The sequence below is a fragment of the Lampris incognitus genome, chromosome 4, assembly GCF_029633865.1.
Source record: "Lampris incognitus isolate fLamInc1 chromosome 4, fLamInc1.hap2, whole genome shotgun sequence".
NCBI classification, from domain to species: Eukaryota; Metazoa; Chordata; class Actinopteri; order Lampriformes; family Lampridae; genus Lampris; species Lampris incognitus.
In genome coordinates, this window is record NC_079214.1 from 26,608,915 (window position 1) to 26,621,999 (window position 13,085).

General features: G+C 41.8%; 1 protein-coding gene across 1 annotated transcript; it reads left to right on the forward strand.

Annotated features, from left to right (window-relative positions):
• The first annotated feature begins 721 nt into the window (after positions 1-721).
• On the forward strand, positions 722-4,139 carry LOC130111678 (aromatase). Its single transcript, XM_056278935.1, has 9 exons — positions 722-920; positions 1,074-1,224; positions 1,321-1,475; positions 1,579-1,773; positions 2,171-2,285; positions 2,425-2,536; positions 2,920-3,082; positions 3,506-3,747; positions 3,882-4,139. Exons 1-9 carry the CDS (start codon positions 722-724, stop codon positions 4,137-4,139), a joined length of 1,590 nt encoding a protein of 529 aa, XP_056134910.1.
• The last annotated feature ends 8,946 nt before the right edge of the window (positions 4,140-13,085 follow it).

Genomic DNA, 13,085 nt, shown 5'->3' on the forward strand with positions numbered 1-13,085 from the left:
GTTCAATTATGAAATGCATGAAATAACTTCATTAAACGAAACATAACAGATACACACATCTCTGAAAGCCGCCACACCATGAGTTCTGTGGGACTCCAACACAGCATTTGAGTTTGCGACAGGGCCGACCACATGAGTCAGTCTGAACCTTTCTCAGCCCTTTGGACAGATGAAGAGGGGAGAATGTAATTCGGGGCACTACAGAGAATTTCATTTCCGCCTTGCGTGGGAGATAAAGCTGAAATATCTACACGAACCAAATATCTCCCTCCGGCTCTCAGAAAGCGATCCAGATTGCAGGTGCTTCCACGCGCTCTCCCACAAGGCTGGGATGCGATAAAGCGGGACACGACCCCTTCAGCTCCCTTTGATGATTGAAGGAGGACGTGAAAATGTTCTTCTCGTCACCAGAAACAAAGAGTCAAAGGTCAAACCCATGAGAGGGGTTCACCATTAACTTGGGACTGTAATGTAACTTGCGCCGATTGAAGTAACTCCAGCATGCTCAAGGACGCTGGCAAAACTCCAGCCCCCAAGGTTGTATGGAAATTGTTTAAAATGTTCCTTTTTGTTATGACTTTTGCATTACCCTGACCTGGCATGTAACCAGCTTCGACTGCCTATAAAGACAAGTCCTGAGCATTAAGACAGCCCATGTCCCCTGGATCAGCTACTGGTGTGTATGTACGGTTCTGCAGAGATTATTTCATTCAGCCCTCTCATGGATCTGTTCTCTGTTTGCAAACGGAGAGTGACTCTGGTGCAACTGGACACCGAAATGGCCGACCTGCTCATCTCTGGGTCAACCAATGCCACAGCGGTGGGATCAGAGAGCCTCGCCATTACAACTGGAACACTGTTTCTGCTCCTGTCTCTGCTCTTTGCTGTATGGAGCCATTCAGACAAGACAACGGTACCTGGTCAGTCACCCCCTCCTATCCACACCTGCTTATTACATATCCCCAGTGTTCCTGAGTCGAGTATTTATTTGTGCGTTTCATTCTGTTCTGTCAATCCTGAAACATCAATATAAACTGGAGTTGCATGATGAGTTTTGTCATTTGCCATCATAGGTCCTTCTTTCTGTCTTGGTTTGGGGCCATTGCTTTCCTATATGAGGTTCATTTGGACAGGCATAGGAATGGCCAGCAACTACTACAACAAAAAATACGGCGATATTGTCCGAGTCTGGATCAACGGGGAGGAGACCCTAATAATCAGCAGGTTGGTTGCCTGTGTAAATGTTGTCCAGTGAAGCCACCTAATTTGCCAATTAGTACTTCCAACACCTGTGTGGAAAATGTATTTTCTCACCATTAGGCCATCAGCAGTGCACCACGTACTGAAGCATGAGCATTACACGTCTCGTTTTGGAAGCAAGAAGGGGCTAAACTGCATTGGCATGGATGAGAGAGGCCTCATCTTCAACAGCAACATCAGTCTGTGGAAGAAGATGCGCACCTATTTCGTCAAAGGTAATTGTTAACTCACACGTGTGACTATCAGATTCAAGGGAAAGCCTAACACCCGAGTTATTCTTTGTTGGTAGTGACTCAATCAAACTTTTTGGTGTATCAGCCCTGACAGGTCCAGGTTTGCAGCAGGCGATGGAAGTATGTGTGTCCTCCACACAGTTACACTTGGACAGCCTGTGGGGACTAAACCCAGATGTAAAACTAACTGACAGCTCAGGCCAGGTGGATGTTTTAAGTCTGCTGCGTTGCGTTGTGGTGAACATCTCCAACAGACTATTCCTAGGTGTAGCTGTGAATGGTGGGTAGGCTCGTTTCACTTTTATCGTACAGGGAACTTCACTTTTACTTGGTAACATTTCTTGAATTGGTGCTGATTCTTCTTCTTTATCTTTTTGTTTTTCTTCATCTTATTTTTTATTATTGGTGTTGTTTTATCTATTTGCAGCCTGTTGTCTTTTTCTCCTGCACTTCATCAAGTTATTCACATGCATTTGCCCTCTACTTCATCATAGTCAATCAGTATTCACACGAGTAATGCGTCCATTTCTGATGTCTTTATTTGTTTGGTTAGTGCAGTCACCTCACAGCAAGACGGTCCTGGGTTCGGAATATATTTGCTGAGGTCAGGTGTTCAGCTACCGTGGCTATTTTTCTGCTTTGTCTTAAATCCTTCATCATTTCATCTCTGTTTCCAGAGAAGGAGCTGCTGCTGAAGATCCAGAAGTACTTCGACACATGGCAGGCTGTGTTGATAAGTCCGGACATCTACTTTAAGTTCAACAGGAATCAGCAGAGGCATAAGAAAGCAGCGTGAGTTGCCTTATCAGTGTTCATTAATCTGGTTCTTGTTCATCAAGTCTCAGCTGGGATACTTTCGTTGAACAATAACAAGGTCTTAATTTGGACTCTTTGAGGAATTTAATATTTTCCTGTCATTGTTTTGGTCCAGCCAGGAGCTGCAGGATGCCATGGAGAGCCTGATAGAGGAGAAGAGAAGAGCTCTGGAGGAGGCAGACAAACTGGACAACATCAACTTCACTGCTGACCTCATATTCGCACAGGTCAGTCTCAATAACTAATCACCGTCTGACTCTTGAAGGCGGAGGTTCCTGACCATTGAAAGAAAATGTCTCTTATTCATCTGTTGACCTTTGTTGTTGACATCGTTGCACTTCTGCAGTACCATTACACTTCTCCCAATGGAGAAATGCTTCTGTTGAGCATTTTTTCTGAGGAGTTTTTCCTCATCTTGGTCGAGGATCTAAGGATATGTTTTATATTATACTTACTGTAATTGTAAATGTCAAGCCTTCTGGGATGAAACTGTTATTTGGGGCTACACAAATAAAACTGCCTTGACTGTGGGGAGGGGCTTGCTTTAATTGCAGGGTTGCACATTTTGACTTGCTTGTGATGATGGTGCTGTTTGTCTGTGTGCTGTCAGAACCACGGTGAGCTGTCTGCTGATAATGTAAGACAGTGTGTGCTGGAGATGGTGATCGCAGCCCCCGACACGCTCTCCATCAGCCTCTTCTTCATGCTGCTGATCCTGAAACAAAACCCTGACGTGGAGCTGCAGATTCTACGGGAGATAGACTCTGTTAAAGGTGAGGACCAGACAGACTGGGCACTCAAGAATACAAACCCCTCTAGGGAATTTCCCTCCACAGTTTATCATCATCAGTCGAAATGCGGATTTATCATTTATCATATACCATACCCAAACCATAACATATATTAGGAATCTTCCCTGACATGGCGTTTTCACCTCTCTGATAATATAGGGCTAGTTTGTCAGCGACAAGTAAAAAGTGGCCATTAAATAGTCATCAATATTACTATTTGATGCAGGAAGCTCCCATTGCTGAAAATGATCCATAAGAGCTCATCTGAGCAACATAGATGCATATTGACAAATAACTTATAGTACCATATGTAATATGTGATAGTGCCTGTGTAAATTTATCTATCCATCTATCTGATCTGATAGATCTACACTACGATAAATATATCTCATTGCTTGTCTGTAGGTGAGCGGGAGCTCCAGAACGCTGACCTCAAGAGGTTGCAGGTGCTTGAGACCTTCATCAACGAATCTCTACGCTACCATCCTGTCGTGGACTTCATCATGCGCAGGGCCATATCCGATGACATCATAGATGGCTACAGGGTACCGAAGGGAATAAACATCATCCTGAATGTTGGCCACATGCACCGGGCAGCATACTTCCTCAAACCCAACCAGTTCAGTCTGGATAATTTTAAAAAAACCGTGAGAACATTTCTTTCAGTATTTGGTATATGCCGAAATGATCGGGAACTCGGCACAATAGAAGAGCAGATAAGAGCAGCAAGTTCTAACTACAGCTCTGCTTTGTATCCCCTGTTTTCCCTCATCCTCCCCAGGTTCCCAGCCGTTATTTCCAGCCGTTCGGTTCAGGTCCTCGCTCCTGTGTTGGCAAACACATTGCCATGGTGATGATGAAATCTATCCTGGTGACACTGCTGTCACAATACTCTGTGTGTGCCCATGAGGGCTTGACACTGAACCGCCTTCCACAGACCAACAACCTTTCCAAGCAGCCTGCCGAACACGTGCAGGGGGCAGGTTCCCTCAACATGACCTTCATACCCAGGAAAAAAGGAAGTTTTCACAGAAAATAACTCTGATTATCATTTGGTATCGACACCACGTGTGCATCTAATTTTCTTCGACTATGTATGATGTAACTGTGTATTTTAAACTGAAGTAAATATAAATTATTGCACAACCGTTTTTGATTTTTTTTATCTCTTTATGCTGTCATTTTTCTGTGCGTAATCATCTGCACATCTCTTCAATAACTGCTCACTTTTCTTTGCAAAATGCCATGCTGTTGCACGAGCTAATCAAGAGAGGGCACTGCAACACAGAATACAATGACTTAATTGCTGTCCTCACCAAAGTCTAAATAAAGCAAGCAATCTGTTCATTGTGTCTCATTTCAAGTGTAACGATATGCCTCTGGCCAAACACACAGAAATGAGTTTTATAATTCTCCATACAGATGGTTCAGTTTGTGCAGCTTCCATTCTCTAAACATTGCCTCGAACACTGAAACTTAAGCTACAGAAGCCATGTGGTTCTTATTTAGTGTGTGTGTGTGTGTGTGTGTGTGTGTGTATATATATATATGTGTGTGTGTGTGTGCACAAAAGAGAGAAAGAAAGAGGGAGTGAGAGAGACAGTAAGACAGTGAGACATTAGGCAAAGGATGGAGAGAAACCAAAAGAGAGTAAGACAGCGATGGTGATAGAGGAGAGAAATTGCGAGTTAGACAGTATGGAGGAGTTTTGTGCTGTGTATTGCAGTTCCTTCAGGGATATCAACCTACCAACGATGCAAAAAATACAGAAGTATCGATCATTATAATTAGATGTGTGGAAACAGCATTATCTGGTTTCACCCACACACACCACCAGGGAGCTGATTCAAACTGCAGCCTGAAATGAGAGGTGTATGTCAGAGGAGGTGCAAGGTGATCAATGGCAATAACAGATATATTCACCACTTTAACATGATTTCAATGTGTGTTGTTATGTATAAATAAATATATATATATATATATATATATGTGTGTGTGTGTGTGTGTGTGTGTGTGTGTGTGTGTGTGTGTGTGTGTGTGTGTGTGTGTGTGTGTCTTGTCCTTGGTGTTTTGTGATGTAAGGGATGATTCACCTTATTCTCCTTATCACATGTGGAGCCACAGGAAGATTAAGAAGAAATGAATTCTTACACCCAGCGTACTAGCTATATCACATCTTTATGTAATGTACGGCTGATAAAGAGCAAAAAAAAAAAGCATTGTTCATGTCCATCTTCCAAATTTCTATCTTCTTCCCTGTCTTTCTCTGCCACTTCTCTTTTCTCACATCTCTCCCTCAGTTCCTCTCTCTGGGAGGCTGTTGTAATGAAAGGTGCAGTTGGTCAGAGGGGTGTAAATAGGGAACTAGTTAGGTATACCAGGTTGTTAAATGGAACTTGAAATAAACAAGTTTCTGCTGAGTTCTTCTCAGAAACCAACTGCTATTCATGGTGGCCCAGTGGTTAGCACTTTTGCTTCACAGCAGTAAGGTCCTGGGTTCGAACCCCAGGCTGTCCCTGGTCCTTTCTGTGTGGAGTTTGCATGTCCTCCCCGTGTCTGCATGGGTTTCCTCCGGGTGCCCCGGTTTCCTCCCACCATCAAAAAAGACATGCATGTTAGGGTTAATACTCCTGTCTGTGCCCCTGAGCAAGGCAATGGAAAGAAGAACTGGAGTTGGTCCCCGGGTGTTGCAGCTGCCCACTGCTCCTATACGATAAGATAGGTTAAATGCACAAGACAAATTCATAGTAAAAATACAATTCATTGTAAGAATATAATGACAAAATAAAGTGGCTTTCTAAAATGTGGCTTTCTTTCTTTCAGATTTTGTCATTCCACAACCAGGAAATTCTCAAGGGGTGACTTTGTGCTTTGGGCCATCTTTGTTTTGTAAATAGAGACTGCTAATCATTCAAGCAAAACCCCAAGCTGTTTCTATAATCCCTTTGAAATCAGTAGTCTGAAAGGCCAATCATACAACCACAAAAAAGCATTCATTACTTTTATGGGAATTGTAGGGAGAGGGTCACAGTGAGAAACAAGTTTTGGGTAAAGGTCAGATAATGTCTGTGAGGAGACATTTTTGGATTCTTTCCTCTGTTGCCTAATGAGCAATGCTTCCTACTTCAAGCAGCACAGAACTGACATCTGACCCTCTGGCCACTGCAATAAACATGTCTGACTGGAGTGCTTTCAGAACTTGGAAAATTATCCACTCTGTGACATATTCAGTAAATCTCACTTTTAAAAAACCAAATGAGAGAGCAACTGACAGAGGGAAATCGTTATGCTTGTTTCCAATCAAAATCAGTTTTTATAACTTTTTACAATATGGTTTTGATATTTTAACATTTCAGAAATAATTGCACCCAGCCTGATACATGCTGTCAAAATTATCTTTCCTCCTGGTGTCCTTGACTATTTTTAGACAGCCCAAAACAGACAGCCTCTGTTTTACTAATTACAGGGTTATTTCTAAATGACCAGTCATTAAAAAAAAAAGTCTTGGAGAAGGTTTGAATTTCTAGAAGTGTTGAAAAATAATAATATGGGGGAAAATTACAGTCCAATTTTTTCAGCTCCATAGCTTTACCATCATTTCTTTTCTGTCAAGATGGTAAATGATTTACTGAATGCCAACAAGAGTGGTCTGTGCTTGTGCTGCTTGATCTAAAGTAAGTAAAAAAGTAAGCAACTTTTTGAAAATGTAGGTTATGATATTTTCACTGATTGATATTTCTGAGTCCTCTGGACTGGTTGTTGTCATATTTGACAGGCAGAACATTGCCTGTATCCACTGATGGCTTTGTCTTGTTTTCAGTCTCGATTCAATGTGGAGTGCAACAAGTCTCAATTCTTGATCTGATTCTGTTTTCTTTCTATAAACTCCTTCTTGGTCAATTACTGTGAGCAAGCTTTGGTACTACACAAATCAATGAAAATTCAATAAAGAGGCGATATGGCGCAAGTCGCTATTTTGTCGCAGGTTGAGCACAATGAGGGGAATGTTTGCTCGCTTGAGTTGAAAACATTCAACTGGAGTGAAGAATTTGCTTGCGGCAAACCAATTGACTTCAGAGCAGCTGCTAGAAAATCCCTTCAACCCCAAATAAGTGAAATCTGGTTTGAAAAAAAAAAGAAAAAAAAAAGAAAAAGGAGGGCAGATTAATCGTCTCCTTAAATGTCACAATGTTTTTGATAGCTATGATTGGACATACTATTCTTATATGATACAAAATAATATATAATGTGTTTAGAATAGAAAATAGTTATATGTCATGTTCATAATTTGAATCTATTTTTAACAGTAATTAACTTGCCACCCCAACAAATAGAACGCCACTTCTCCAGTCTATGCATTATTTTGATGCATATGTTGGATGATTCCAATGCATGTTTGGCCTGAAACGCAACTGTGTCAGCATACAACGAAACTAGCCATATGCCACGTTACACTAGAAATGAATGGAACTGCTGGTGCAAATTAATGTAATGATATAGCCAGTGTGTCCGCATCATTAAACCATCCCCCATTGAGTCCTTTCGGACTCGAGCCTAAATTTTGAGCTTGACAACCATTTTTTTTTTAAATTCATCACTTTCATTTCATTTGAGAATAAACAGTAATGCTGTTGTTCCATCACTTTACCCACTGCCAAACAAACAAACATGGTTGAACCTGATTTTTGGTTATTGATGTTGCAGTATCTGTTGATGAAGGTCTTCTACAGCCTTCTCCCCTCCCATATCTCTTTGTTAGTCACAGTAACTTTGCTTCCTCTTCAAATTCCCCCACTTCCCTGCCTTTTTACTTTGCATTTGGGTGCCATGGTAAGATGTAAAACATTATGTGTTTCATCATTATTTTTCGGGGAAGGCTGGTTAATATTCTACCAGACAGGAACCATTGAGAAAAACAATCACAAAAGCCTTATGATGCAGATATTCAGGGATTAGCTATTGTCTTAGACATGTCAGTGATAGACAGTATTAAAAGGCATATCTGTTTGCTGTTGGATTGTATCTTTAACCAAAGAAAGACAGAAAGGTTTTCAACATATTCAGAATTCAGCTGGTAGACTTAACCAAAGCAAAGAAAGACCATATCACGCCTATTTCAGAATCTCTCTCTCCCACTCTCTTGTTGCCTGTGGGTTTTAGAGTTGATTTCAAGATTTTATTGATACCATTTGAGGCTTATCAGTCTGAACTTCTGAACCCTTATGAGCCAGAATGCAGGTTGAGACCTTCAGGCAAGAACCTTTTAGTGATAATGGAGTTCAGACTAACCACTATAGGTGACCAGATTTTTGCTGTCAGGGCTCCTCAGCTTTGACAAGGATCTGTTTGAGGAGCTGAGGTTGACGAAGCCCTTATCATCTTTCAAATAACTTATGTATATATATATATATATATATATATATATATATATATATAGAGAGAGAGAGAGAGAGAGAGAGAGAGAGAGAGAGAGAGAGAGAGAGAGAGAGAGAGAGAGAGAGAGAGAGAGAGAGAAAGAGAGAGAGAGAGAGAGAGAGAGAGAGAGAGAGAGAGAGAGCGTAAAGGTTTTTTATTTGTTTTATTTCTTGGTGGCTTATCAGTCATTTATCTATCAATCCAATACCCTCTCATCCCATGGCGTCATATATTGACACCAATGACCCCATTGACAAAGCGTCACTATGTTGACATGGACGGTATGTTTTGGTGGCTGGACAGAGACATGGCAGATTTTGCATAGACTCCAATGTGAAACTTATTTTTGATTTTTTGCTTCTTTTTTGGGGGGGGGGGTTCCGCCCTTTTTCTCCCCAGTTGTATCCGGCCAATACCCCACTCTTCCGAGCCATCCCAGTCACTGCTCCACCCCCTCTGCCGATCCCCATTTTGGTAGGCAACGGAATAGACCACTACGCTACCTGGATGCCTCCAATGTGAAAACTGCTCTGATTTTTTTATATTGATTACCTATAGTTGAGTCAATGGTTAAGGTTAGGGTTAGGGTTAGGTTATGGTTAAGATTAGAGCTCAAGCAGGGCATCTCATACAGATGCTGAGGGGTACCTTTTGTGTAATGTGATGACACTTTGTCAGTAGTGTCAATACTCTATCCACCTATATGACACTGTTGGATAAGGACAGGCTCATCAATCTGTCTTTCCCCATGACTCAGACTTTATTTTTTATATAGTTATGAGATTATTGGTACTCCTTGGTCACCATCAGTAAGAATGTTAATGTCAATCTGTATCAAACAGCAATGTATTATCCTAATAGATTCAGTTTTGAGACACGGCACTTCAGCTGGCATCCTCTTCCTGTCACATTTCCCCCTAGTCAATTTCAGGGTGAAGCTTTGCTTTAATTAACACATTTCTGTGCTGAAATTGAAGTGCCAATGCCATCACCTCCTATTACAGTCACTGTCACCAAACAGTCATGCAAACAACACACATGCTAACAAAATCCTTTTGAACACACACACACACACACACACACACACACACACACACACACACACACACACACACACACACACACACACACACACACACCGACATGCACGATCATATATTAACTAGAATGATGAGAAATTGAAAAGCTTTTCCTTCTTCTAAAATACCTCTCTATCCACCTATCTACCTATTTATCTACCTATCTATATGTTTGTCTGTCTGTCTGTCTATATCTATCCACCTATCTATCTATCTATCCACCTATCCATCTATCTATCTATCTATCCATCTATCTATCTATCTATCTATCATCTATCTATCTATCTATCTATCTATCTATCTATCTATCTATCTATCTATCTATCTATCTATCTATCTATCTATCTATCTATCTATCTATCTATCTATCTATCTATCTATCTATCTATCTATCTATCTATCTATCTATCTGTCTGTCTGTCTGTCTGTCTGTCTGTCTGTCTGTCTGTCTGTCTGTCTGTCTATCTATCTATCTATCTATCTATCTATCTATCTATCTATCTATCTATCTATCTATCTATCTATCTATCTATCTATCTATCTATCTATCTATCTATCTATCTATCTATCTATCTATCTATCTATCTATCTATCTATCTATCTATCTATCTATCTATCTATCTATCTATCTATCTATCTATCTATCTCTCTGGCTGTCTGCAAAACGAGACATGGGGTGAGGATCCACTTCAGTGCAGTGGTAAACTCTCTGTGTCTGAGCCCCAGCACATACAGTTAATACTGATTTGACTCTCAGTATGATTACAGCTCCCAGACTGGGAGCAAGCTAATATAATTCTTCTGGCTCCAAACTGCATGATATCAGGCATCTGCTACATAGATTTGTGGTTACTGCACACCATCTTTGTGTGTGTGTGTACGTGTGTGTAATGTGTGTGGCGTGTGAGTCCATGTGTGAGTCTGTGTGTGTGCATGTGTGCGTGTGTGTGCGTGTGTGTGTGTGTGAGTCTAGATGTGTGTAAGCATGTACATTTCAACCCTTAGTATGAGTCCAGGTTTGGGTGAAAGCTGTAGGAAGGAACGGAAAAATGTTCATTTTTAAAACGACCTTTGGTCTGCTTCTAGCCCATGTTTCTCTTTCACTTTCATCACAATGGTCCTTTTTCTTGGATATTATCTGCATCCGCTGGAAGGCTTAAGAAAAGTTTTATTAATGACCTGTAATGATACCCCATGTTTCCATGATTGGACTTCCAAGATAGGCACAAGTACAATGTACAACAAAATATGTTCGTTGCCAAGAACAGCAGTAACTTAACAGCGTAAGGGTGAAGATACGAGTCCAATTTCCCTGGCAGAAATGGTGCTCTTTGTCTAAATATCTCCGCTCTGTTGCTGCAATGGATTTTCATTTGTGGTTGCTGTAAGCCAGACAATGTATGTTTTCAGTTTTTATTACCGTGGTCCTGTTTCATTTTTTCCTTTTACTGCATGACAGGTTTATAGAGGCAAGACGTCAGACAACTTTGAAAATAGCTCTGTCATAAAAAAGTTTTGAATGTCCTTTCTCATGTTCTAATAGACAATCTGATTGATGAACAACTGTTTACACTCGCAAACACACACACACACACACACACACACACACACACACACACACACACACACACACACACACACACACACAAACAGATGCCGTTAAATGCTAGCGGCCATATTGTCTCTCTATGTCAGTCCCCAGCTGGATTAGCACTTCATTAGAAGACAGCCTTGGTTACCATGGAAACATCTGCCCGAAGACGGTATACCAGCAACACACTCGCCTCATTGGGATATGATGCACACATTCGATGACAGCCCTGTCCTCAGCCCTACACTTAGCAACTACATTGTTTTTCATGTCATCATTAGATGCTTGAAGTTGATTATTATTTAACACTCTCAGTTTAGTGTTGATGTCTCCACATGAACGACACAATCAAGTGAGACCATCAGCAACAAGATTAGGTATTGCTATATGATGATTTCAAATGATGGCTATATGAGGATTTTCAAACCCTCTCCTGGACCCAGACCTGGGAAGGGAGCTTGCCGGCAAGTGTCTGGTGGCTGGGCCTTGGCCCATGGGGCCCGGGCAGGCCCAACCTGAAAAAACAACATTGAGTCACCACCCTGTGGACCCACCACCCACGGGGATGAGCATTGGGGTAGGGTGCAATGCAGGCCGGGTGGCGGGCAAAGGCGGGGACCGGGGCGTGCCAATGTCCAGCATTGCAGACTGGGAGGAGACCCCGGGGTAGACCCAGAACTCGGTGGAGGGACTACATGTCCAATTGGGCCCGGGAATGCCTTGGGATCCCCCAGGAGCAGCTGGGGGGCGTTGCTGGGGAGAGGGACGTCTAAAGTGCCCTACTTTGCTTGCTGCCACCGCGACCCGACCCTAGAGGAGCAGCTGATGATGAGAAATGAGAAATTATTTCAAATGCTTGTCTCCGGGTCAGATTCCCAAAAAAAATCTGACTCAGTGATTCACGGCGCACAGATGGGATACATAACCACAATTAGAGATGCATAACTTCATCGCTGTACATCTTGTACCGCCAGTTTTTTCCAAAACATCACTACTTCTCACAGTCTTCCCTTCGAAACAAATCCACGAGCTAGTAGAGGGCGAATGGAAATCTTTGCACCAAAAGGTGATGCTCATGCAAAACAAAAGTTGTTCCTCCGTGAAACACTAACACTTTTGCCCACAACGCTGCAAGCAGTCCGCAAAAGTCCAAAACTCCTCGTTGCAGCCTTCACGTGTTCTGATTGGCTCTAAACATTGCATTTAATTGCACCAAATTTCACATAAATGTAGTGATATGAATGCCATCAAAAGGACCCAGTTATGAGTCATAGTCTGAGGCCCTTTGAAACAGAAGTGTATCTCTTTCAATGGGCTGGCCTGTGTGAGACAGCCAAGACTGGCAGGCTGTCTGCCAGGAAAGGAACCGGATCAAAGGCAAACTCTCACTTCATGGTCTTTTCATGCAGCATGCTTTGCAAAGTCAGCTCATTCGTTTCTCATTGAACATCAGAGAGTGGTGGCCCACACTCATTACAGGAGATTCTCCTCTTTTATTCCTGGTTCTAATTTCCACAAAAAAAAAAAAACTGTCAGACAGTTTTAAATCTCTATGTTCATATGTTTAAAAGGGTAGTTATAGTCTGTTTATGGATCCTCAAGAAGACTCTTACCTACAGCATCCACCAATCCTTTTGTTTGCATCCATCTGTCCACCCGCTGAAGAAGCTGCCACTTTTCAAAACACATATTCTGTCAATTTGCGTGGGTCATTATCATTTCCACTTAGCAAATGTGCTGCAGCCATCCTTCACCCACTAAAACGAAGTGGCTTTGGCAAACACCTCCTGTGTAGACAGAAAATGACAGTAGTAGCTGGAGCTTGCCCCGCTCATTCAGGGAAACATTGCTGTTATAATAACATCATAAAATGAGTTAGGGATCATTTGCAGAAACTCCT